Here is a 27787-nt window from a genome sequence, read left to right as displayed (position 1 = left end):
GAATTTACTAGCTTGATCAGAGCTGAACCTCCATTCTCCAGCCTACCCAAAGAAAACAGTTCACATAACGAGCAGAAATTTTCATGATCTGTATTTGGAAAAATCATATCGTCTAGTGATAACAATCATTCAAATATCATGCATCATTCCATCATAGTTCATAAAACCATCAACCAGTGAATCATAAATTTCAGTGAAACATATATCAAATCAGATAAAATAATCAGGTAGCACATAGGAAACACACTTCGTAAAATAGGGCACACAGTAAAACTACTGAGCCCGGCCTTGTCACGCTTTGCTACAGTGCTCGAACCTAATTCATAGCAAACTGAGTTAATATAGAAGTAACATTTCAAATCGAGGTATTAAAAAAATTCACGGTTCATACGAGTGACTATCGACTCGCGTGATATAACGGATTGATAATAGATGGGTCGAGCTGGCGAGCGATTAGATAAGTCTCGAGTACCTTCAAATAACAACAATTAATCAGTCCAAAGTCTTACTTTGATTATTTCGAAATTAAAACACTTAATTACATAAGCATATTTAGGTTTGACGGTCAATTTGGAGGCTTTCGGGTTTGAATTTGGTGAAACAGATTTCAAAATTGGGCTCAGGAGTTAAAAAACATAAAATATGACTTCTCGAAAATTTTAACTTTTTGGTCAAAATCAAAGTCAACGGTCAGATTGATCAAAGGTTCAAGTCATGTTAACAGTTCAGGGTCGGGTCAACCCAGTTCGATTCTGCCTAGACTTGTTCCAGAAATTTCTTGGATCGGCTAGAGACCACCACGTGCACTGCCGATGCGTGTGGTGACGTCCGGGACCATTTCCATCGGCCGAATTTTCCCAATTCAACAATGACCTCAAATACATCATAAACTAATCCAATATCACCAATAAACCAAACCTTCACCACAACCGATTGGTAACTTACCCAACGACGGATCAGTGATGGCGCATCAACAATGAACAAAACTAGTCGGGTTTTGCTCGCACACCGGTGAGTGCAGTGGAGGAGGCGGTGAGGCGAAACAACGTCGGACGCGATCGAAATCGTCAAAGATTCACTCGGTGACTGGGTTTTTCGACGGTTTTTCTTTGCTGATCCACGGCGAACGACGTCGTTTCTCGACAAAATAGGGGTTGGATTTTGATCATCGTTCGACGGTGAGTATTTTGGTGGTGGTGGTTCGAGCAGGGGTGGCCGAACGGCGACAAATTTGGCCTATAATTGAGTCGACGGGGAGAAGATAATTTGGGGTTAGGGATTAGAAATTTGGGGGGAAATGAGATAGTTCGGTCAAAGGGGAAATGAGATAGCTCGGTCAAAGGGGAAATAAATTTTCATCGGGTATTAAAAATGGGCAAATTTAGGTTATAGTCCTTGAACTCTTTAAAACTTCTTAAAATGGTCTGCTAGTTAGTAAATTTTATAATTTAGTCCCCAAAATTTCAACCATTTTAATTATTTTATTAAATTTCTAATTTTTCAAAAAATATTGGGCTATGATATTCTTCTTCTTCTTTTCCTTTGGTTCAAACTCGTCGTAAAATCTTTTAATCTTCCAAAATCTCAAGTAAATTCTAACTAAAATAAAAAATCAAAACTTTCTAAATTATCATTGTCAATCGTTGAATCAACTTGAAACCAAACTATGTTAATCTTTTGACCGATATGATCATTCTCACTGTTGAGATTAATTAACAATTATTCTGTTCATCGAAAAATTGACTTTTGCAACCGTTACAAATTTAAAACCTTATGTTTTTTTTTTTGGAGAAAGAAGACTTTAAGGTATCAAGTCAGCATTTTTTAGCGATTGCTAATGCTAGTGGCCAAAATAAAAGCAAATTAAAAGTTGAATGATTGTAATATAAATTTTAAAAGTTCAATGCCCAAAGTGAAAGCATTTTAAAAGTTTAATGACTAATAACTTAGTTTGTCCTTTAAATTAGTATCATTTACAACTTGGTTTCCTTCTTTGATTTTTTGATACCATGAAATTACATTTATATAATTATCCAAATTACAGACCCTGAAAATGAAAATGAAAAAACGAACAAAACCAAATTTACAAGAACAAGGGGAGTCTGCGATGAGTTGATGGCATCGTCTTCTCAGGGATTTCAAGCATTCAATTTTTTTTCTGGAGTTATCGTTATCTTTTCCCGATCTCAATCATCACGAAAAGCTGAAAATAAAATATGGTAACGAATTTCTTTACTCTTTTTTTTTTGTATTTGTAAATGTCAAGATTGCTTCGATCTTTTCTTTTTTTGGCAGTTTTGATAATCCATGATTATGTTTTATTTTTTGAATTTATACAATAAAAAGATAATTTGCTCGCAATTCTAGAAAATATATGTTCTTTGTTTTGATTTCTGATATGATTATTTTATCTGTCTGTATATAGATTCCTTTATTTTATTAGTATATGGCAATTCAAAGGAATTAATATTTTATATTATTGTAATTGGAATTTGATGTAGATTTTACTGATGTTTTAACTTTTAATTTTATTTTTTTCTTAATTTTTTGTTTACTATTTGAAAATTTGTTGTCTAGATAAAATAAGTAAGAATTTTTTGGTTTGCTAGGTAGAAATTCATATTTGTTTGACGCATTTCAATATTTTCCCAGTAAGTGTGATTTTTTGCTTTTTTTAATTTGTTATATATCAATTTACGGTAAAAATGGCATGGATGAGTTTTGTTTTATATGTGGATGTTTAGAGTGTTCGAAATTGTATTAAAATTGTTTTGAGTTTTCCTTCCATTAGTAAATATATTTTGTGAACATTTACTTTTTTTATGTTTTGCTTCTTGTTTATTGTTGTTGCATTAGTTGTCTGCATTGAGGAACTTAGGCTTGAGTTCAAGTAACGCAGCTTTCTTTATTCTTTCTTATTTACATCGCCTTAAATTATTGTCATGAAAGGGTGGCTTTTCCGGAGCTGACATTTTAACTTGGAGTATAATGTTTGTTAAACACCTTTGGATAGGAACTTTTTTGCATGCAAATCATAGTTTTACTATTGAAGCTTGATATGAAGTCGGGGCCTGATTTGTATGCTTAATTTGTAGCAGAAAATGGAGGACATGGACATTGATTCATTAGTGGACATACCCGACACTCCTGATAGGTTATCTTCACAGCGAATGAATGGAATTCATCATGTTGGCAATTTATATATAGCTAGTCATGTGGGAGATTCTAATTCTGCAGCCTTGGACAGGCAGCTAAGGGGCAGAGGTAGAGTGGTTGCTGAAAATGGGCAGCACAGAAAACATTATAAACACCCTCAAAAACTTTCAGGCGGTGTTGATAAGATTGAACATCGAAAAAACACTATTGTTTTATCCCCACTAGAGGAAACTCGAGAAAATGCTCCCCTATCCAGAAAAACAACATTGGAGAGAAGCAGGAATTCCGTCAGAGATCAATACATGGAAAAAGGAAAAGCTCCTTGCTCTAAACTGCCTTCTAAATCCTCTGGATTTGGTAAAGACCATGCTACTGTAAATTTAACTGGACGGAATATGCACAAACCTGAAATGAAGTTTCCACAAGGTGGATCAGAAAATTGCTTTGCTGAAGGAGGAAGAAAAGGTATTGTACCAAGAAATGGTGGTTCTTATACATGTAATTCTTCAAGCAATTCTGCAACAGCCAGAGATAACTACAAGGGTAAAGAAAAAATAGATGATATTGGCTTTAAAGGTGTTGGCTCAGTTATGGATCATATGAAAGGGGTGGATCTCTCTTGTATTTCCCCTCTTAGATTGGAAAAGCAATTGTCTGCATCCCACCATTCTGATGTCTCACCAAGAGCAATCGGGAAAAAAAGGTTGGTTCGTAATGGTTGCATCGCCCCTCAGAATATAGCTATCAGGGCTAAACAACTCAATGAACAAACCCAGATCAGCTTTAAATCTGAAGAAAATATTGGGAATGTAGTTAGCAGCAGACCTTGTGTAGACATTAGTGAGATAATTGCGGAAGATAATAATTATGGTAAAGGAGGAGTTGTCCATCCCCATGCATCCATGAATCCTGATATCAATGTTACTAGTTTATATGGCAGGTAAAATTTAATTACTGTTGTCTAATTAGATTTTTTTGCCTATTGTCTACCTGGTGATTTCTTTATAATGTTTATTGGTTTCATTTCTGTGTTAAATGAAATTCCTACTGGAAGCTTTGAATAGCCTGTGTGAAATGACGATATAGCTTTTTTTATTTTCAAATTAATGTTGATATCAAGATAATATTGGTGGATGAACTTCTGTTTATTCCTTAATTCTAACTAGAAGGGCCAGTATGACTAAAACATGTGGTTTTCTTGCTGCAGTGCTGTTAGTAACAATAGTGATTCGATTAGAGATGAATGCTTTGAAAAAAAAGTTGGTCAGAGAAGCATACACAACTGTTCAAAAAATGTAGACCATGCAGCTGCTCATCATTTCAGCAGATTTAAAAATATTGGATGTCAAATGAGTCAACAAAATGAAAATAAAGTTGTAAAAAGAAATGACACTAATCGAGGAAACAACAGAGTTCTATCTGGTTGTCTTGAAAATCATGATGCAACTGAAAAAGCTCCTGTGATCTTCTCAAAATCCAACCATATAAGTGGACCTTCTCCTCCAGAAAACATGCTGCCTAAAATGCAAACGAAACACATATTAACCTCAGGAAATAGTGGTGAAAGCTCTAGGCTCATTCCTTATGATGCAGATGTTGTGTTTCTTGGCTCATCTCGGGAATCATCGAGTTCAAGGTCATCTAGAATTAATATTGGGCAACATCTGAATGTTTTGGATCTTGATGAGTCATTTGAAATGAGAGGGACAAATGGCAATTATAGAGACTGTGTGAGTGATGAGGAATTAGAGGCTAGGGCAAGGCAAGTTGAATCAGATGAAATGCTGGCCCGTGAACTCCAAGAAACATTATATCATGAGGTCCCAATATATGAAAATTTCGAGGTTGACTCTGTTTTTATTAACCACTTTTCTCCCTCATTGATGGTGACTTGTTTATTTATATTTGCTAGCCTTAAATGTTTACGGGTCTTTCAACAGCTTGATGAAAACATTGCAAGGGCACTTGAGCAGGAGGAAGATACACTCCCCAGTACTTCTACTCGTAGTCTTCATGAGTGTCTTCAGGTGAGTAAACTTGAAATTTTTATTTTTTTTATTGTTTTTGTTGATTATTACCTGAGAGTGTCATTAAATATCGGCCTGTGTACTCCAAGAACAATTATATCACAAGGTCTCGATGGTGAGGTTGACTCTGTTTTCATTCAACACATTTTTCCCTCATTGATGGTGACTTGTTTGTTGATATTTACTAGCGTTACATGTTTATGGATCTTTCAACAGATAGATGAAAACATTGCAAGGGCACTTCAGCTGGAGGAAGATACACTCCCCAGTACTTCTACTCGTAGTCTTCATGCAAGTCATCAGGTGAGTAAGCTTGAAGTTTTTTTTTGTATTGTTTTATATGATGATTACCTGAGAGTATCATGAAATTACTCTGCATCATGAAATATTTATGAACAAAGGTTTAAGATACCTGCTAAATTTGTGTTTAAACTAGTGGAAACGTGCCATACAAGGGGCATGGATTTCTAATCTTAAAAGTAGAAGAGACTTGGATTTAGTAAATTTGTCCCTCCACACGGTAAATTATTGAGGTTAACACAAACCTTGAGGTTAGTAAGGTTGTTGTAGTTCCTAATTATTTCATTTTTTTTGCATATTTGATTGTGATAATTATTAAACACCGTAAATTTGTTCCCGTTTTTTTTATCTTGTGAGCATATGTATTATAATCATCTAAAAAATCTAGTGCCGGCTAGCTAGGGTGGTAAATTTTGTTGTACCCAAAGACTTGGAACCAACTCCTGCTTTCGTGAAGGACAGAAGGAATAGAAGGGAAACTTGGAGGGTTACCTGTATTTTCTAGCCTGGTCATTGGATCTAAAAATATCTTGAAACCGACTGCTATGCTTGCTTCTAGTCCTGGCATCTCTGAGAAACACACCTTGATGTTTTGGAAAAAGGGGTATGAGATCCCACATCCTGAAAATCTGGACAAGCTAGCTTTATACAGCTGTGCCATGCTACCATATCCCAAAAAAGTTGCGGCTAAGTGATGAGCTTTTTCAAGACTATTTTGATGAGATACTATTAATTGAAGGAATCAGTGATACAAACACTGTATGCCTCTATATATCTTGGTCATTATATCGTAAACCTATCTGTAGTTACCGATACTCGTCAGCTGTGGGCATTTACCCTGCTGCATGCACTTGGTTTGCACTTGCTTTCTGTTATTGCCTAATCTTTATGCATAATCCATGGGTTTTAATTTCATTTTGATGTGCCACAAATCATTGTTTGCATGTTGAGACTCAAGAGGTTGTTGTTAACGTTAAAATGCTTTTTGAAATTGATAATTAATTTTATTATGTTTTCTATTTTGAGTACAAACACATTGATAATTAATCTTGTTATGATTAATTTTGTGTATGCAATTATTCTGGTTGGTTCTTGCGTGATTGTATCCCTTGGTTTCTTTAATGTTCAAAATTATTTTTTTTCCTTGATAATTGCTAACAGGATGTTCTTATTCTCACTATCTTTTTCCTCTTTTTTCTTTCAACGGAGATGTTCTCTCTTTTCTGGTTTAATAAGGAAAGTTGTATTTTTCTGATCTCAGAAATGAGTATTGATGCTTTGTATGTTGGTGGTGTAATTTCAAGAAGTTTTGAACTTCTTTTTTATTCCAGAAAAGTTCATTTGAAAGAGTATAAAAGAGCTTGCATAAAATTTTAGGAACCATCCTCTCTGAATCGTATTTAGATGCTTTAACAGTTTTTGTTGTTATCGAAGATGATAGAGGTGCAACTTTATGAGTACTCTCTTTTTTGTTACTGCTAGGTTGAATGACCTTAATCATACTGTTTGATTGGGGCTAATCTTGCTCGCTGAAGAGAAGGGAAACTATATTTCATTTGTGATATTTGAATCAGTGGAAAGACCTTTTATTTTTAGGATTCTATATTTGTATTCTATATCCAATCAAGGTTTTTATTTTTCAAGCATTGAAGAAATGTATTTGTTAATTCGATTTTGATAATTTTTCTTTCTTGTAATTTAGATTGTATTCACTCTCTCTTCAACTATATGAACTTGATGCTTTGCTTTCGAATTTGTATAAGTTCCTCATGTAATATTATTCTTTGCTTCAAATCAGAGAGGCTCAACAAGGCAGTGTCGTACTCAGTCTTCATTACAGACGTCTCAGAATTCTACAAATAGGAGAGGAGTACGGGCTCTATTTTCCTTGATTTTTCTTTTGAATTTGTGCAAGTTACTCCTGTTATATTATTCTTTGCTTCTTATGCAGAGAGGCTCAGCAAGGCAGTCTCGTACTCGGTCTCCACCGCGGACTTCTCAGAATACTTCAAATAGGAGAGGTGTATGGGCTCGTTTTTCTACTTCTGCTAGAGTGCTTTTCCTTCTGAATTTGTGCCAAGTTATTCCTGTTATATTATTCTTTGCTTCTTATGCAGAGAGGCTCAGCAAGGCAGTCTCACACTCCGTCCCCATTGCGAACTTCTCAGAATACTTCAAATAGGAGAGGTATACGGGCTCGTTTTTCTACTTCTTCTAGAGTGTCGCGGTTGAGGAATCAAGTTTTGAATCAGAATCGAGCAGTACCATCTAGGACAAGGAATTTTCACTTTCCACCAGACATGAATTTGGATATGGTAATATATCCCTTCTTTTTATCCTATTCTTGATTTTTGTACTTTCAAGAAAAACTGATTTATGGCTTCCTGATACAGAGATTTAATATAATAGAAGCCATGGAGAATATTATAGAAGATGATACCACTGGTGACACCTTTCGAATTCATGATTTTACCGAGTAAGATTTTTCTATAATTTTATTATTACTACTATTAGAACTGGATTTGTGTTGACCATATTAGACTATTATCTTGCACTTTGATAGACAATTTATTTAGAGGTTACAATAGGGCCATTTTTTTGTGGCAATGTTTTTTTTTTTTGATAGAATAAGGCCTCATTAAAAAACCCCTTCATATCCTACATGTTACAAACATAACATGAAGGACTTAGGAAGGAGGAAAAGAGTGCCTCTAACTTTTATTAATATGAACAATAATACACCTCCACATCATAACATATAATCCATAACTCTGAATACATAACACACCCTAATAACTCCCTTAAAGAACAACCAAGGCAGAACACCTTAAACCACTACACAAACCTAAAAATCAACCTATACCAGCTTTAGCTAATTCATCCACTTCCCAATTTGCAGCTCTCGAAATATGCCTTGTGATAATACCCTTCCTTTCCACACGAGTAGCTATATCCCTCACCAAGGATTGAAACAAAGTAGTACTAAGGTCCGGATTTTTAATCCACTTCAGAGCATTAGTCGAATCCGATTCCAAAATAATCCTCTGACTTGGACTATAATCAACTTCCTCAATAAGAATCAACCCTCTTTTGATCGCCAATAGCTCTGCGAGTATTTTTGTGGCAATGTTAACTGTCTAGGGCTGTGAAAAGTAAGTTCAGTCTTGAGGGTTTCCACTTTATGCGGTAATCTTAGGTATTTATACACAAATGTTAAACTTAAGAATATGCAAATAGGCTCCATCACAGGGCTATTTATAGGGAAGCCTAGAATCGAGATCAATTGCCTTCCCTTTATTTGGATTTCTCGAACAACCTATTTTGATTAACAATTCAGACTCATCAAAGAGAGCCTAAAACATTAGGACTCATTAGAGAGAGACCAATATCTCTTTTAGAATTTTAGTAAAAGGTTTCATTGCTTTTGTTTTATTCATCATCTCTTTAAATAGAGATTGCTTATTAATTAAGGAAACCAGGGAAGTCATATCAAACTAAATAAAGTCCTGCAACAGATTTGGCGCCACCTTTGGCCAATTTACATTTTTTTGAAAGCGAACGACTATATTTTGGGTATCTTGGGTTGATGTTGTCTAAAATTGTGGTGACTAGCGGACCTGGAATGTTTTACATCTGGTGAAGTTATAGCACATCCGAAAGTGGTTCACAAACCTCTCTATTTGGTGATTTTAACATGACCAATTTTTCTTCTTTTCGATCAGTTGTTCGAGACATCAATGTCAGTTTATATGTTCCATCCAAGCTTCTTTATTTTCATAGATAGGCCCCCCAATTTCACGACTACCACTTATTGCAGATTGAAGGAAAAATTGAGATGTTGAAAATTTGTAGAGTAGCATGTTATGCGTGTTGTTAAGAGAGTATCTGGTATAGGTAGAGGACGACAAATAATCCATCTACAGCTTTTAACTTCAATAATTAATCTTTATCTTCGGTAATTTACCGTGTTTTCACTTCTTCTTTATCCCTATTCCGATGTTTCTTAATGTTCTATTTACAATTTCCTATCTTTGGATTACAAATGTTGTTATATCTTCACCTTTCGTATTCCTGCAGTAGCGATTATGAATCAATGAAAATAATGATCAGCGTACCGATGATAGGTAGAGAAAGACTAATAATCTCGTCTATAGCTTTTAACTTCAATAATTAATCTTCTTTAATTTTTCGTTTTTACATCTGCTGCATCATATTTCTATATTGCCAAAATGTTCTATTTATGATTTCCTATCTTTGGATTGCAAATGTTGAAGTCATTATATCATTTCCTTTCGTCTTCCTGCCGTAGTGACTATGAAAGGTATTTGGCACTCGATGAAAACAATCACCATACCGGAGCATCTACTCGGCAGATTAACAGTTTACCGCTCTCGAAAGTGCAGGTATATTTCTTGGTCGTGGGAAAAAAATTCACACACCCTGTATAATTTTTTTTTTCATCATCTGTGTATGTGTTGGACGAAAAGGTCTGACTGGTCGGTCAGACTTGTCCAATCTGGCACCAATGACATGTCTGGTTTTTCATATCCTCAAGAAATGAGGATTCAATTAACCATAAGAAAACCAGTTCAATCGGTATAAAACCGGTGGCTCAGACATCATACCGATTTGATTGCGATTCTGGTTTTATTCATCATTGATACAAATACAGTTTCCTCCAGAGCTCAACTGTGAATTATTGTTTTTGATTCCTTTATCTATGCAGACCAATAATTCTGATGAAGTCTGTGCCATATGTCTCGAAAGCCCTTCGATTGGAGAAACCGTTCGCCATCTTCCTTGTCTACATAAATTTCACAAGGACGTAAGCCGTTCTATCTTGGCAATGCCACTTCGTTTTCCCTGTCTGTAACTGATTTCGAGTTGGCTTGTACGAGGATGTTAACGAGTTCAAATTTTCTTTTCTCTCTATGTTCCCTTCATTTGTTGCAGTGTATCGATCTGTGGCTCAGTCGGAAAACGTCATGCCCGGTTTGCAAGTCATCAATAAATTGAATGGGGGAGCGTATATGCTTTGAAATGTTGATAGGAGAGAAGATCAAGAATATATTGTGTAAAGTTATGGGGCATAGCCTGCAACTTTCCTTTTTTCTTTTCGAATAATGACAAAAATATACCTGACGTTTGCACAAATGATCACTGTCTTCTTATTTTTTTAGAATATTTTACAATAGTCACATCACTTGTTAATAAAATCGTATGCACTAATTACATCTATTGTTAATAAAATCGTTAGGTTAAGTTATATTATTATATGTTTGAAAAAATAGAATTTAAGTTAAATTATGGTTGAAATTAATTATATATTTAGATGAATTTGGGGATAAAATTGAAATATTGAAAAGTTTGGGGATTAATTTAGAAAGAGGGTCATAGTTTAGGGATGAAATTAGAATGATCAAAAGCTTAAGGACTAATATAAAATGAGAGTTATAATTTATGGATGAAATTGAAATATTCAAGAGTTTAAGGACCAATTCAAAATGAGAGTTATAGTTTAGGGATATATGATATAAATAATTCTATTTTATATTAAAACTAAGGGTAAATTACAGGTTTAGTATCTAAAGTATCAATCTTGATCTGTTTTAGTACTTAAATTATGTTATATTATTTATTTATTTTTATTTTAAATTGAAATGAGAAAATATTTTTATAAGTTAAATAACAATTTTGGTATGTATTAAATCAATTCTTATTTTGATTTATTGGTTAAATGTTTGAATCTCTGAGATGTCTTATGTTTGAATCATATATCTATTAATTTCTTTTATTTTATAGTGACAGTTTAATATAAGTTAAATATATACTTTGATAAATTAATACTAATGACACGTCTAGCCTAGATGGTTGGGCGCCCATTAAGTACCACCTCTATCCATTATTGATTTTTTTATCAATTTTTTTAACTTTAACTCAGTATTATTTAAAATTTGTTACAGGTTAGAATATGAAAAAATATATTTTAAAAACCATAAATCAATTAGTTTTTACATATATTTTATAAAATTAAATTGTTTAAAATATTTAAAATAATCATTATAAAAGTTTAAAATTTTTAACTTTAAAAAAATTAATAATTGACATATTTAGTGAGACGGAACGTGTAATATATATACATAACCGATATAGGGACCACACTTTTAGTAACAACTTAGGGTTTCCACTTTCTAATTTAATTATTAAGGGCTTCTATTTTTTTCCAATTTCATAAAATAGTCCCCACTTTCTAATTTAATTATTAAGGGCGCCTATTATTTTTCAATTTTATAAAATTGTCTCCACTTTCTACCTTAATTATTAAGAGCCTCTAATTTTTTATAAACTAATTTTAATTTTATAAAATGACTCTACTTTCTACCTTTATAACCGAGGGCTCCTAATTTTTTTCAGTTCTATAAAATTCTTTATTTTCCATCCATTTCTCTGTCTCTTTCATTAGTTCATTCAACTTTGAATTAAATCTAATCATTTTCATCTTTTCAAATCTCATTCTTCAATTTATCAAACATCCTTTAACTCTTAGTCTTCTTCAATCTTAATCTAAGGCTAAAAATATTCTTCTTTTTTTATATATTGTTCAAAATCAAACTCCATATCAGACTCACATTCAAATTTTTTTATTCTGTCTTGGTTGTATTTAAGGTGTTTTCTTAACGAAACAATGAAAACAATGTAATATTAAATTAATTGTTCAAATAATAGAATATGCTTTTATTTTATAAGATTTATTTTTCAGTTTTCACTCAGGACCTCAACGTAAAACTCTTTTGATTTTACATATATTTAGGATCATTAGATAAGTGAAAATTGATAACTAAGATTATCTCCTTATTTTTTCAGTGAATATCTTATCATATCCTACTATTAATTATTTTGAAACTAAGATAATATCTTCTCAGATTTATGTGATCTGGTTTAAGATAAGTTTGTCTCATTTCGATATATTTATTAAAATATTTATATTTTATACCTTTGTTTATAATATATCTAAAATTTTTATTATTTATTTTTGGAGTTAGGGTAAGTCAGATTTTATTAAAATTTTGGAGTCAGATTTTATTAAAACTGAGATGGAATGAAAACTCCTAAATTTTGTAGTTAAGGCGATCAAAATTCCTTTTCACCCTATCATTATCCCTAATCATTTTTCTTGAATAATCTTTGGTAATTATAATGTACTCGTAATTTTTTTTAACAATTGATAACGCATACATACTCTACGAATATAGTTGCTCGAACTCAAGACCTTAAAAGAGAAAAATATTATTTTTAACTCCTAAGATGTATGAATGAATTCAATGCTATTCGTAATAAATAAATTTAAACAAAATTTAAATATCATATTTAAAAATGAACTTAAATAATTAACATGCACAAATTTCTTCTATTAAAAAATCTTAATTTGTTATCTTAATATTTTTATTAAAATTCTAGAGAGATGTAGCGCCGTCTAAATCCAACGCCCCTAAAAATTAGGAAGAAAACAAAAGGCTAGAAATCCAATGTTCCCTAAAACAATGGTCGGATTCATCCACGTGGGCTACCAAAACCCCAAATCAGACACGTGTGTCTATTACTACGTGGAATTGCACAAGCTATTTACCACACAAGTCATTGAAATTGGTAGGGGGGAAATACAAGGTTAAATTACAAAATGTCATCACCCAACTTTTTTTTACTCCTATTTTAGTCACTAAACTTTGAAATATTTTTATTTGATCATTGAACTTTGAGATAGATCATGATCATTCGAGCATCAAATCAAAAAGAACATGGTGACGTAACCAATGTTTATATTTTCCACCTAATTTTCTTTTTTTTTTCTATTAATATATTTATTCATTTACACCAACCACTATCTTAAATTTTAATACCCCACTCGACATCACTTATTATCTCCTTATACAATGCCTCCATCGAATTATTACATAAAAAAAAAACTAATTTGACCTGCGTACCAAAATCTAAAATCTATACATACCAATATATATATTTTCAAGGACATATAATCAATTTTGAATAAGACAATTTTAAAAGAGAAAAACTGTAGCAATCAATTTTTGATGGCCATGTACCAGTCCCGATTATGATCAGACACAAATAACTAAAATTTAACTTTGTTTTTTTATTAAATAAACATCAAATTTACGTTCAAGACAGTGAAATAAATTTGGTAAAAAGAAATTCAGGACTCATCAATCTCCATTAATGATGTTCGATGATGATTGATACAGTGATCAAATTTTAGGGAGATAAAGAGAAGAAGAGAGGAAGAAAAGAAAAAGAAAGGAGGAAAGGTGGGATAAAATTGAGTTTTATACGAATCCAAAATGAAATCATTTATAGAAATTATTGTTTTTAAGTGAAATCATTTTATATCGAATGTCATGTTATAACATTGCTAACTATTTAATGACGAAGTGACCAAAGCATGAGCAACTCAAAAGTTTAATGATTGAATTGAAAATTTTAAATTTTAGTGACTAAAATAGGAGTGAAAAGAAAGTTCAATGATGAATTTCATAATTTACCCAAGTTTTATTTATTTATTTAAGGTTTATAGAAATAAAAATAGGGAAATAACGAAATTGGGACACGTGGGTAGCCATGTTGGAGGCAGGCGATATTGGAAAGTTATTGGGGCTAACCCACCAACTGTCTCTGTAAGCCCCACTTCACTCCCTTATTTATGTAGTAATTTTTTAATTTATCAAAATTCATATAAGTTTAAAAAAAATATTTAAATAAAATAAAGGAGTCAAAATTTAATTTAATTTAATTTATTTTAAATATATAAAGTTTTTAAAAATATTTAAATCGAAGAATCACGATTTAATTTATCGAGTTTTAAACTAACGTGAACAGATGGACTTAATATACAATTCAACCCAATTTTCATTATTTTTATTAAAAGAACCAAAATGAATTTGTAAGCATGTGTTCTAAACCATAAAATATATATATATATATATATATATATATAATGGAGAATTTAATAACCCAAGTTGCTAAAAAGAATGAATATTTCTTGTTATGTAAGGCTATGTATGTTTTCCTAGTTTCAGGGATTCATCGAATATATGAGTTTGGTGAATATTTGTTTATATTTTTTATTGATAGTTTATTTTTGTTTTTAAGATTTAATAAGTTTATTCTTCTTAAAATTTTAAAAAATTATTATATTAACCTAAAATCGTGCATTTGCTCTTAGATTTTTCTAGAAATTTTGAATTTAAGTATCATTTTCTACAATATATATATATATGTGTGTCAGATTCTGAATAAGTATTATCTAGTAACTATTTTAAATTATTAAAAAAATATTATTTGTATGTATATTATTATATGCCTTTGAAAAGTTCAAACTCATCTCTAACGTGTCTTCTCCTCCTCTACCGTCTATATTTAGGTGCAAAAATATTTAATGTCACATACACACAGTTTTTCGCTTTATATAAACCCTACCTCTTCAACTCTACACCCAAACCTCACCAAAAAGAAGATTTTAGTTCCCCCCCCACCATGCAATTGCAACCCTCACTTCCTCTCCTTCAACCTCGTTCTCCATTATTCACATGCAAAATCCTCATCAATCCATCGAAAAAGACGATTCCTCGACACCCATCACCGTCGACATGTCCGAGTCCGCTTCTGCCTCGATATCCCGAGGTCGAACGTAGTGTCTTGGTGCCACGAGAGCTGAATTATCCGGCTCAACTGAATCCGTTTCAAAAGCTAGCCGCGGTGGCCTTGGACAAAATCGAGACCTCGGTGATCATGCCACTAGAAAAAAATCATGTGTTGCCTAAAACGGTCGACCCGACGGTTCAAATATCCGGGAACTTTGCACCGGTTGGAGAGTGTCCGGTTCGTCAAGGTTTGGAAGTTGTGGGACGGATTCCGGCTTGCTTACATGGTGTCTATGTTCGAAACGGTGCGAATCCGATGTTTGCTCCGTCGGGCGGACACCATTTATTTGACGGTGATGGGATGATCCATGCTATTAGCTTGGGGCCAGGGAATGAAGCTAGTTATAGTTGCAGGTATACTCGAACGAGCCGGCTGGTTCAAGAAGCCCGGTTGGGTCGGTGCATGTTTCCAAAACCGATTGGTGAGCTGCATGGACACTTGGGTTTGGCCAGACTCGGTTTATTCATGGCTCGATCCGGTTTAGGCTTAGTCGACGGTTCCCATGGTACGGGTGTGGCAAATGCAGGGCTTGTCTACTTCAATGGTCGATTGTTAGCCATGTCCGAGGATGATCTTCCTTACCATGTTAATATCAACGGCGATGCCGATCTCGAGACAGTCGGACAATTCAATTTCGACGATCAAATCGATTGTCCGTTGATCGCTCACCCCAAACTAGATCCCGTCACAGGTGATTTGCACACCCTGAACTACAACGTCTTAAAGAAACCTTACCTGAAATATTTCAAGTTCGATAAATTCGGAAGAAAGTCACGTGACTTGCACGTGAATATCGAACAGGCCACCATGGTCCACGACTTTGCCATAACAGGGAATTTCGTGATAATCCCGGATCACCAAATGGTATTCAAGTTATCTGAGATGATCGGGGGCGGGTCACCGGTCGTATACAACAAGAAAAAGACATCCCGATTCGGTGTTTTACGACAAAACGACGCCGTCGGGTCAGGAATCCAATGGATCGACGTACCGAATTGCTTTTGTTTCCATTTATGGAATGCATGGGAAGAAGATAACACCGAAACCGGTGACAAAACCGTAGTCGTAATCGGGTCGTGCATGAACCCGTCCGACTCTATTTTTAACGAGTCGGGCGACATGTTACGAAGCGAACTATCCGAAATCCGAATGAACTTAAGAGCAGGAGAATCAACACAAAGGATTATCATATCAGGGATGAACTTGGAAGCGGGTCAAGTGAACGGGCAATACCTAGGTCGAAAGACCCGGTTCGTCTACTTGGCCATAGCCGATCCATGGCCGAAGTGTTCCGGCATAGAAAAAGTCGATTTACGGACCGGAGAAATCACGAAATTCATGTATATCGTTTCGGGGGTGAACCATTCTTCGTCCCCGAAAACAAGCAAAGAAAGGGAGAGAATGATGAAGACGAAGGATATATAATGGGATTGGTGAGAGACGAGGAGAAGGAAACGTCAGAGATGGTGATCGTAAAAGCTGGGAACATGAAGCAGGTGGGTGCTGTAAGGTTGCCGACAAGGGTTCCTTACGGGTTTCATGGTACGCTTGTTAGTCAACAAGACCTACGCCGACAAGTTATGTGAAAAAATTAGGTTGTCTTTTTGTGTATTCTAATTGTGTATTTGTACATAGTCTAAATATAGATATATAGGTAGATACATTCATTATAAACCAAAATACAGTGTTTATATGTAAAAATCATTATGGTGATTAACCCTTAGTGATGCACGAAAATATCGTATATCATATTTTCTATATATTTTTTTATAGAAGTCATTAATTTTATAAAAAATAAAAATATTTTAAATTACAATGAAGATTTACGATTTTAATCGTAAATTAAGTATATAATAAGAATAATTTCTATAATAATTGAAACAAAAAGTAGTAACTTAAAATCGCATAAGTACTATATAAGAAAAAATTAAAAATCTAACTAAGAAATTTAAATAAAGATAGATACAATATATCTGATTACATAAACAAATAAACTATAAAAGATGATCAAGTTATTGGAATATCATCAACAAACCACAAATCAGACTTGAGTGACGTGAAAAACTATCTACAAACACAAATCGAGTATCCAAATCTAATTTGAGAATTCGAAATATGAAAGATTAATAAGATAACATATAAGGGGTGTTTTGTTCACGGAAAAGATTATTACCAAGAAATACTCTTTTCCCAATAGTTGTATTTTTTTGATTAAATTAGTGAAAATGTCATAATCTCCAAATTCTTAGTATTACACAATTTCCAACACTTTAGACAATAATACCCTTGAACTAATAAATTCTTTTTATAATGATCCTTATCAATTCTTATTTTTTTACTTTACTCAAAATTATAAACATAATAATAATATACAAAGAGTTTGATTTACTAAAATATTAATAAATTTGAGAATTTAAAAATATTTTATATTTATAATATTCAATATATTATTTTATAATTTTATGGGATGAAAATAATAATATTATTGTAAAACTGTAAAATAATTTTAACTTTTAGTTATTAAAAATGGATCTTATATATAGAAAAATAATATCTTAGTCCACTCAATATCATAATATTTTTTTTCATATTATATTATTTTTTTATTTTTTATAATCTGAGGTAAATACAAAGTGGTATCTGTTCAAAGAACACTCTCAAACTTTTGACACTGAACGCTCACACGCCTGGGATTTGTGCTATTATATATTTTATATAAGTAAATATGATACTTATGAAAATTATTTAAAAAAAATATTTAATATACTAATTATAGTAATTATATATTAAATGTATTTTTTCAAAAGTTAAATGGTATAATGATTAAAATATTTTTATGAATTTTCATTCAAATATTTATAATTAAAAACATATATCACAAAGATAATTTGGTAAAATATGCATCAAAGTAATCTTATATTTCTCTCACCAAACATTGTAATCTTACATTCTTACTAAACAAATCAAACAAGGTAATACAACATTCCCAAAATAATGTTACACTCTAGTAATGTTTTCTCAAATGAAATTTTACATTCCGTGAACCAACAGCCCCCTAAGCGTCATTTTGATCAGTCGTGACGTTGTCAAATCAATTCTTAAAAAAATAAATAAATAAACGACCATAAGATTAAAAAACGTGCTAAAAGATAGAAAAAATATACCATAAAGGCATATGAAAATGTTTCATGCAAACAAACATATTGAAAATCAAAAAATAAAAGAAAATAAAGATGTAATATAAAAAAAATAAAAAGAACAATAAAAAATATCGACAGTCAGCAACCAACATTAAAATTGATATCATCGCTGATCAATAAAGACGAAAAGAAAAAAATGATATAATATAATATAATAATTATATTATAATAATTTTATAAAGAGAAAATAACCTCAGTGATCGAAAATACCTTATAATATACGATTTTAACCAATTTTTTTTTGGATTTGCCAAAATGACCAACAAATTCGCAACGCGAACTCCAATTTCGCAACCCAGTTTCCAAATTCGCAACGCGAATCTGTAAATCGCAACACAGAAGTCAAATTCGCAACGCGATAGTCAAATTCGCAACGCGGAATTTCAAATTCGCAACTGAATTTCAAATTCGCAACTAGATTTTCGAATTCGCAACACGAATTTAATTTCGCAACAGGTTTTAGTTTCACAACACAAATGTTTTGGGTATATAACAATGCAACAACAACAACTCATTACCTAAATCCCTAAATCGCAACTCATTCCATCTCCATCTATCACTCTCTCCGGCGACATCCGTTCCTATATCCAACGACATCTTTCCCCATCTCTAATTTTTTTTACATAATTTTATTTCTATATAATTTTTCAATGATTTATCTCCCAAATTATCAACTATCAACTTAATAAAGGTATGTTTTTCTCTAAGTTAGTGATGATATCTAGTTTATAGCTCGTTTGTTTAGTAAATTAATTTACAATTTGTAGAATGAAATCATCTAATGTTGATCATGTTTGGATAGATTTGTGTTTTGGAGGGTCATGGGAGAATGTTCATGGTGTTTTACAATATGTTCCTTTACCCATGAATCTCCAATTAAAACTGTCATTAAAAAAGTTAACTTATGAAACTCTAATGTTACGTGTTGTAAAGAAATTGAATTTAGAGCCTCTAAGTGGATTTAGGCTATCTTATCAGAGAAAATGTAAAGTTTATTTGTTAACCGAAAATGAAGATGTTGAACGATTCATTGCTTGCATTAGTGTTTCGCAAGAAGATGATGTTACATTGTATGTTGTTGAACCTAGAAGTAGTGAAGTTGGGTCAGTAGCGGGTAGTAATCAACTAAGTTCTTCAACCCCAGTTTATGGTGCTCACAATGTACAACGTTGTTATCAACCTCAAAATTTAATGGTTCCACCACAATTTCATCACCAAGAAAATTTTGTTTCACCACATTTCCAATACCAAACACAATATCAAACCCCACAACCTTTTCCTAATCCAAATCACAATCAACTTTCAGCACCAAATTCTGGTTTTCGTATTGACCAGTTAGACGATTATGAGCCAACAGAAAAAATTGTGAGTACTAGTCAGTATTCGAAATTTGATCTTGGTCAATACCCGGACTTTGATCTTGGTCAATACTAGGATTTTGATGATGTGATAGAAGAAGAAACATACCCTGCATGTAATGATTTTGATATTGGTCAATACCCAAATTTTGATGATGAAACAGCCGCTATCGAGGAAGATGTTATTGATGATAATGAGGAGGAAGTTACGACTGTGAATGAACATGTTGAACATTCATTCTATAATTCATATAACCCTGAAGAAGAAAAAGAAGAAGAAGAAGTCCCCGAAGAAAAGAAAAAGAAGAAAATGCCATGGGAGTATAACTGAAATATGCCAGAATTACTTCAGATACCTGAAGAAGAATTGGTAAAGATAGCAGTTGATTGTTACACAAAAGTTATTCGTATCAAGAAATATGATTGTTTTGATACAAAGGAATACTTGAAGATAGCTTTGTATACGAAATGTGTGGAAGATGGTTATCAACTAAAAGTTAACAAATCAAACAAAGATCATTTCGAAATAAGGTGTATGATTGACAAAAACTGTACGTGGCGTATGATTGTAAAGAGGATAAAAGATTACGAAATATTTCAAGTTAGGACATTTATTGATAAACATACATGTTCAAGAACCCAAGTTTTTCCTCATCATAGACAAGCAAACAAAAATGTGTTGGGTGGTTTTCTGGCTGAGTTAATGTTTTTGAATGGAAGGGTATATCGGGGACATGAAATTATGACTGACATGAATGGTCAGTTCAAGATTAGTATCTCATATTCTCAAGCTTGGAGAGCCAAATTTTATGCCTTGGAATTGTTGAGGGGGTCACCAGAAGCATCGTTTGCCCAACTACCGGCTTATTGTCACAATTTAAAGCTGAAAAATCCTGGGTCGGTAACTCATATCAAAACAGATAGAGATGGACGATTTGAGTTGCTGTTTATCGCCATTGGTGCTGCGGTTAGTAAATAATTATAATTTTGTTGACTCATTTTTGTTAGTTGCATGCATTTCACATTTAAATGATTATATTTCTTGTGTATATGATTTTGTAGATTCGTTCGTTTATTACTTGCATGCACCCAGTTATTATAGTTGACTGAGCACATTTGAAAGGTCGATACCTTGGAGTAAACTTATTAGCAGTAGCCATGGATGCTAACAATGGGATACTGCCAATAGCTTACGGGGTTGGCAAATCTGAAACCTCTGATTCATGGACATGGTTACAGGCATCTTAGGGATTGCATAGGTCCTATTAGCAATTTGAAAATCATATTCGATAGGGAAAACTCAATTGACAACACTGTTAGAAGGTGTTTCCCAGATGCTTTTCATGGACTTTGTGGTGTTCATTTGTACAAAAATCTAAAATCAAGGTCTGCTGGTATAAAAAATCACAAATGGACATACTGGAAGGTTGTAAAAGCTTATCGGGAAGTGGATTTTAATTAGCATATAAATTGTTTAAGACATGTTTTGCCTCAATGTGCTCAAACACTAGAAGATGTCGGGTTTGAAAGATGGTCAAGAGTACATCAACTTGGAGCAAGATATGGTTTCATGACGTCTAATAGTGCATAATCAATCAACGCTCTAAGTCGTCATTCCCAGAAATTACCCATTATTATGTTAATGGAGTTTTTTCGAGCCTCTATTCAACAGTGGTACTACAAGAAAAGAAACCATGCATGTATTATTTCTTTAAATTCGTAACTTATCATATATTTTACTATGTATTATTTATTTAAATTTACAGGAATATTGGAACGTCGTGTTATACCATAGACTGAAAAAAAGATAACGAGACGTGTTGTGAAGTCAACATCATGGAGAGTTGAACCATGTTCAAACACTTTGTTTGAAGTATTGGATAATAACTTAAATGGGCTTGTCGATCTAAATGCAAAGACATGTAGTTGTAAGAAATGGAAAACATCTGGTAATCCGTGTGGCCATGTTATAAAAGTTGTTCTTCATCTAAACCAAGATGATTCAAGCGCATACGCTATGGATTGCTACACTACAGAAGTATATCGACAGACTTATGCCGATATTGTCTACCCATGTCCACATCCTTCTGAGTAAGACATACCAGATGACTTACAAACAGTTTTGCCACTAGTCATGGACAGCAGGCTACCTGGCCGACCAAAAAATCACGATCGTATACCGTCTAAGGGTGAAGAGAAGAGGATATCGACATGTAGTTGGTGCAAAGAAAGTGGTCATACAAGTTTGACCTGTGGATCACCATTGCCATCACAATAATCTTTTCCTCTACCAAAAATGGATCCTCATCAAAATCCAAAGCTCATATGGTGCCAAGCAAAAGGAAATCAAAATCAAAATCGCAATCAAAATCAAAATCCCAATCACAACCGACTTCACCTTTTGGGACTTATTAACTTAGGTGATTTTTAAATGAAAACATTGTATTATGTGTATTTTATGTGTGAATGCATATATTTTCAATTAGACATTCATTAGTAACTTGAGTTTGAACATTGCTATGATCTGTTCAGTTGTTATCATGTTGGGATTTTCTCTTGTGTTTGATTGCTTGGATAGTTGTTCTCTTGCTTCTTCAAGTGTCCTTAGCTTGTATTTATAGCTTGGAATGTGTTTGATGTTGTATATAACTTGATGTTGAATGTTGTGATCAACGCGAAAGTCAAATTCGCAACGCAAAATCGCAAACCAAAAATCACAACGTGAATTTGACTTTCGTGTCGCGAATTTGACTATCGCAACGCTTATTTCGCGTTGCGAAAGTTTACCTTTAACAGGTCTTTTTTACCTTCAATATAATGTAGATTGAAAATTAAACAAAAAATCAATTAAACATTATTGTGGGTACATTATTTGAACATTGTTATGGGTACATTATTTGGAAAATAATGTTTCGGACTTCGTTAGAAATAACTCTTTTTCATCAGATTAATTTTGTTTTTGTGGGTACATTATTTGAACATTGTTATGTATAAATTTGTTGTGTATGTATGTTTTGGTTTGATTATATTGTATGTATATTTTCATTCAGATGAGATGGGTTGTGCATAACAAAACAATCTATCTCTTCCATGTGAGTACTTTATTCAAACCATGTGACAAGTGTGACAACCCCATCAACTCACAACTCAGCTTTGAACTCAATCAATATTGTCTTTTAGCTTGATGGTTCATAAAGCATGTTACTTGAACAATATGAATCAATTATGCAATTTCCATGTTCAATTTAACACTGCATTTCAAATTCATTTCATATGTAATTGGAGTTTGAATTTAAATTTCAATTTGATTTTGAATTTCAATATAAATTTCGGCTCCACTATAAATATTAGCCCAAGCCTTTGTTCCATCCAAACAACAACTAACTCAATGGAATAACTTAGCCAATATGCATGTTATCATTGATTATTCCTAATTTCCATTATTTTTTTTTCAACTTTAAACGCTAGGGAAATCGCGACCATCGTAATTTTTGGTTAACAAGCAGGAATATTGGATATCCGAAGAATGTCTTTCGGATATTATCCATTTCAGTCAGCTCGCTGAGGTAGTTTAACCCTAAACCAAAACTATCTTAGCTAAACATACTTGATGTAGAAGCAGTTGCAGATTTAAAATCTCAATGGTGATGCATTTGGTTCTCAAACAGTTAAAGCGTCAGAAACGTTTCGGGCGTATGATCTGGGTGTTATACGAGAAATGTAACAAATGGCAACTAAAAATCCCGATAATTGAGGGCTACAACTTGTAATAATAACAAAAATAATAAGTCTGAAATGCTTCCGAGTACCACCCAAATCATAAGTCCGAAATGCTTCCGATGCTTTAAATGTTTGAGAACCAAATAGATCGCCTTCAAGATTTTAAATATGCAGCTGCTTCTACATCAGCTATGTTTCTCTCAGACTGTTTCGGTTAACGGTTATCCTATCTTCATGAGCTGGATAAAATGGATAATATTCAGAAGGCATTTTTTTTACATAATTTTATTTCTATATAATTTTTCAATGATTTCTCTCCCAAATTATCAACTATCAACTTAATAAATGTATGTTCTTCTCTAAGTTAGTGATGATATATAGTTTATAGCTCGTTTATTTAGTAAATTAATTTACAATTTGTAGAATGAAATCATCTAATGTTGATCATGTTTGGATATCGACATGTGGATCACTAGTGCTATCACAATCATCTTTTCCTCTACCAAAATATAGATCATCATCAAAATCCAAAGCTCATATGGTGCCAAGCAAAAGGAAATCAAAATCGCAATCAAAATCAAAATCCCTTTTGATTGCTTAGGTAATTTTTAAATGCAAACGTTGTATTATGTGTATTTTATGTGTGAATGCATACATTTTCAGTTAGACATTCATTAGTAACTTGAGTTTGAACATTTCTATGATCTGATCAGTTGTTATCACGTTGGGATTTTCTCTTGTATTTGATTGCTTGGATAGTTGTTCTCTTGCTTCTTCAAGTGTCATTAGCTTGTATTTATAGCTTGGAATGTGTTTGATGATGTATATAACTTGATGTTGTATGTTGCGATCAAAAGAAAGTCAAATTCGCGTTGCGAATTTGACTTTCGCGTTGCAAATTTGTACCTTCAACATGTCTTTTTGCCTTCAACATGTCTTTTTGCCTTCAGCATAATGCAGATTGGATTTAAAACAACAAATCAACTTTTACAAATCAATTAAACAAGCAAAAAAATAATTCTTATTTACACATCAAATTAAACAAATCAACTTTTACAAATCAATTAAACAAGCAAAAAATAATTCTTATTTCCTCATCAATTAAACAAATCAACTTTCAATGTAAAATTCAATTAAACAAGAAAACAAAGTGTACCTCATACTGTTGTTTATGCACAAATACATCAATTTCACGCAGCTCACGTCAGGAATAACCTCCAGAAACCAAACATTTGCTCAAATAACACTTTCTACATATCTAAAACCAACAAACAACAACTTATTGAATTATAGGTACTTAACCAAACATTTTCAAACCAACAAAGAATATATATGTTAACAAAACTTGCTCAAACTTACCAATTGTTTATGCAAACTTTCATCACGCGGATGCAGGTAGGCAACGTCTCGCATATATCGCTCGAGCCATAAAATGCCGAAACCATAAGCCTATTGCACCTCTATCTCTATCTATGGGAGGTAGAAGATGTTTACTTCATGTCGTCAAACGCTCCAAGCACAAGCATACAAGAGGACCACAATCCCCTCTGGCTCCCTCGTTTATTGTGGCGCGGTATCGTCTCTGATCATTGTAACTTTGAACTTTTTTGGCTTCTTGTTTCCAGAATTAGTCCAATAATCAATCGCGTCCAAGTATTTCGCCAAATGAGCGCTCCATCCCTTACAAATAATATCTCTCAAATCAGACAATGGTATGTAATTCAACATGCTGTCATATACTATTGTCTTCAGGGATGGGAGATGAAGCTCGACGAGAAGCCAATGACGACGTTCCAAAATAGGGATAAACATCTGCAATCATAAATAATTGCGCACATCAAATAAAATTTATGAAAACCTTTAAAATATTAGAAGACGTGAAACCCATGCATCAATATGCTGTTTTATAAAAAAATACATATAGTAGTGAATTTATTAATAATTTAAAAAAAATTTAATCAAAATGCAATATAAGAAGAATATAAGACTTACCACCCCTTCGAGATAGCCATTATCTTCAACCCCTAATAAAATACCCCACCAAGACCGATCAAGAAACAAATGAATAAAATCGTCGAGTTGGCATAGGTCGGAATAACACCCCTTGCTCCGCTCATGTAGATAAAAATCAACTGCGGTCTTAGCCCAAAGGGTATTATCCGTAATTGTGTCCGGTAGTGTTTCCCTCTCCTGCTGAGGAATGGTACTAGCTGGTAACACATATGAAAGCCAACTCGCATCCATCATATCGGGCACGGGAGGGTGTTTATCAATATGTCAACATATGACGCCATATGAATCGGGCTCTTGAACGGTGGGAGGGACCTCTGGAACGATGACAGGGGCCTCTTGAACGGTAGGAGGGGCTTCTTCGATGATGAGAGAGGCCTCTTGAACAATAGGAGGCGCCTCTTGAATGATGATAGGTGCATCGGGCTTCTTCTTACAGAGTCTTGGCACTAGTGGGGTGAATGGAGACGTAATGGCACGTGTACGACGTCTGATGCGTGAACCCCATCGTGCAAGAAAAACCCGACGTAAATCATCTACCTTATCGGGCCGCTAAAAAGAAATTAATACATAAATCAGTAAATAAATAAATAAATAATGCCGAAAAAAAGTTATTTTCATTTTTAGTATAGTATTAAACAAATTTACCTAATTGCGTAGAGTATGAACCTCATTCTGCAACGATAAAACAATCTCGCGTAGAGCGACAACCTCATCATGTAAAGTAGATACCTCACCACGTAGCGCACCATTGTCACCGCGTAAAAAATCCACCTCACCACGTAAAGATCGAACCTTATCATGCCATGCACCATTATCTTAATGTAAAGTACCGACCTCATGACGTAAAGCACCGACCTCATCACGTAACTCCCCTAACTCATCCCGTGGAGGTGGAGAACAGGGAGATAAATGTCGTGGCCTCTTTGTCGGTCGTCTATCATGAGGTGATGGTGGAGAAGAGGCTCGATGATGTGATATAATAGGTGATGGTGGAGGTGGAGAAGAGGCTCGATTAGGTGATGGCTCCGGGTGTCGAACTGTATAATTGGCCCGATCAAGTGATGGCTCTCGAAGTGGGGGGGTGCTCATCATCCGTCCCATCAAAAAATCGCTTACCAGCTTGCCACCAATCAGTGGCAAGCTCAACCTCTGTGGATGTCAGCCTCTGTAATGGATAGTTGGCCTCCTAACAATATAAAAGCTCAAACAAAGTTAAACTTGTACCAGTAATAACTTGTTTATATATGGTATTATTTGTGTGTTAACTTACATTATTCATCGTCGTATATGGGAGTAACTCTTCCCAATCCAACATGCGGATCCTCTTCCAGGTAATAGCCCTAGGAATGTCATTTGATCTTTTTATCGCATATGATCGCATGCTGGGGAAAACCTCAAATATCCAAATCTACAAAACAATATAATACACAAACATTAGTAATTGTTAAATAATTAATTATAATTTTGGAAACATTATATATAAATTCTTACCTTAAAGGCCCAAGCAAAGCCTGTCAAAGTGTATTTAGAACCATCGCCCCGCAAACTTTTTCGATCCTCAAAGGCAGACGACAACTTCTTCCATGTAGCTTTCATAGATATGAACCCCAAGGAAACAGGTTCCATGCATTTAGGTCCTCTACAAATAATATTAGGTCCTCAGAGATAGGTTGTTTGCCCTCTTTGCTTAAAAAGCCGGCATGAAAAAGTAATAAATGGCATACTCGGACAACATCAAGGTCATCCATCCGAGTAAAACCATATTTAACAAATAATCTCTTCAAGTCGTCGACGTGTAAACTCGGCTTCGACTTTGCCAGCTCAGGAAAAACCCGAGATAACCATGATGGACGGGAGATATAACTAGTGTACCGGGTTACTTCATCGTGTCCGAAGCGTAGACCAGTGATTAAGCAAAATTCCTCCCGCCCAAAACAAGTATACGCCGGTGCCGGAGGAAAATGAAACCATATCTCTTTATCACCACGTTGTATCCTCTCGGGTAGATCGTCAGTCATGGTCTGAAGAAACAAATGTGTCAACATAGCATCTCCACCCGTATGTTGTACTTTCAGCCATAGCCATAAGCAAGTATCCTCAAACAATTTTCTTTGTAGAGGTGTAAGTGTCGACTCAATTTTAGTGGCTAGACTTAATTTATTCCTTAAGGTCAATGCAACCGAAAATTTTTTCTACAAAAACAATAAACATACCAAGTTAGATATACCAAAAACTACAAATTATACACTATAAACAGACATGATATTAAACAGTGAAAACAAAGCCAAATATATTTCAA

At 33.6% G+C, this 27787-nt stretch overlaps 2 protein-coding genes across 5 annotated transcripts; both read left to right on the top strand.

Annotated features, from left to right (window-relative positions):
- The first annotated feature begins 2079 nt into the window (after window positions 1–2079).
- LOC120192054 lies at window positions 2080–10640 on the top strand. 4 transcript variants are annotated; one of them, XM_039194903.1, is made up of 12 exons: window positions 2080–2219; window positions 3096–4096; window positions 4364–5000; window positions 5094–5183; window positions 5400–5486; window positions 7282–7353; window positions 7435–7506; window positions 7601–7798; window positions 7877–7959; window positions 9790–9886; window positions 10210–10308; window positions 10437–10640. In XM_039194903.1, exons 1-12 carry the CDS (start codon window positions 2217–2219, stop codon window positions 10497–10499), a joined length of 2502 nt encoding a protein of 833 aa, XP_039050834.1. In that variant the 5' UTR covers window positions 2080–2216; the 3' UTR covers window positions 10500–10640. The 4 variants fall into 4 exon arrangements, with proteins under 4 accessions (XP_039050834.1, XP_039050835.1, XP_039050836.1 ...); XM_039194904.1 differs by having other exon boundaries at window positions 2081–2219; window positions 5097–5183; XM_039194905.1 differs by lacking the exon at window positions 5400–5486 and having other exon boundaries at window positions 2081–2219; window positions 10437–10639.
- Window positions 10641–14852: 4212 nt separating this feature from the next.
- LOC120192156 (9-cis-epoxycarotenoid dioxygenase NCED6, chloroplastic-like) lies at window positions 14853–16783 on the top strand. The gene is given in 2 exon segments (XM_039194990.1): window positions 14853–16539; window positions 16542–16783. Coding segments are annotated over 2 exon segments (1929 nt in total).
- The last annotated feature ends 11004 nt before the right edge of the window (window positions 16784–27787 follow it).

This window comes from Hibiscus syriacus, unplaced genomic scaffold (genome assembly GCF_006381635.1).
Source record: "Hibiscus syriacus cultivar Baekdansim isolate YM2019G1 unplaced genomic scaffold, ASM638163v2 tig00116971_pilon, whole genome shotgun sequence".
In the NCBI taxonomy this organism is placed as follows: Eukaryota; Viridiplantae; Streptophyta; class Magnoliopsida; order Malvales; family Malvaceae; genus Hibiscus; species Hibiscus syriacus.
Note: the sequence above shows the minus strand (reverse complement) of the source record. Positions and strands in the feature narration are given on the sequence as shown.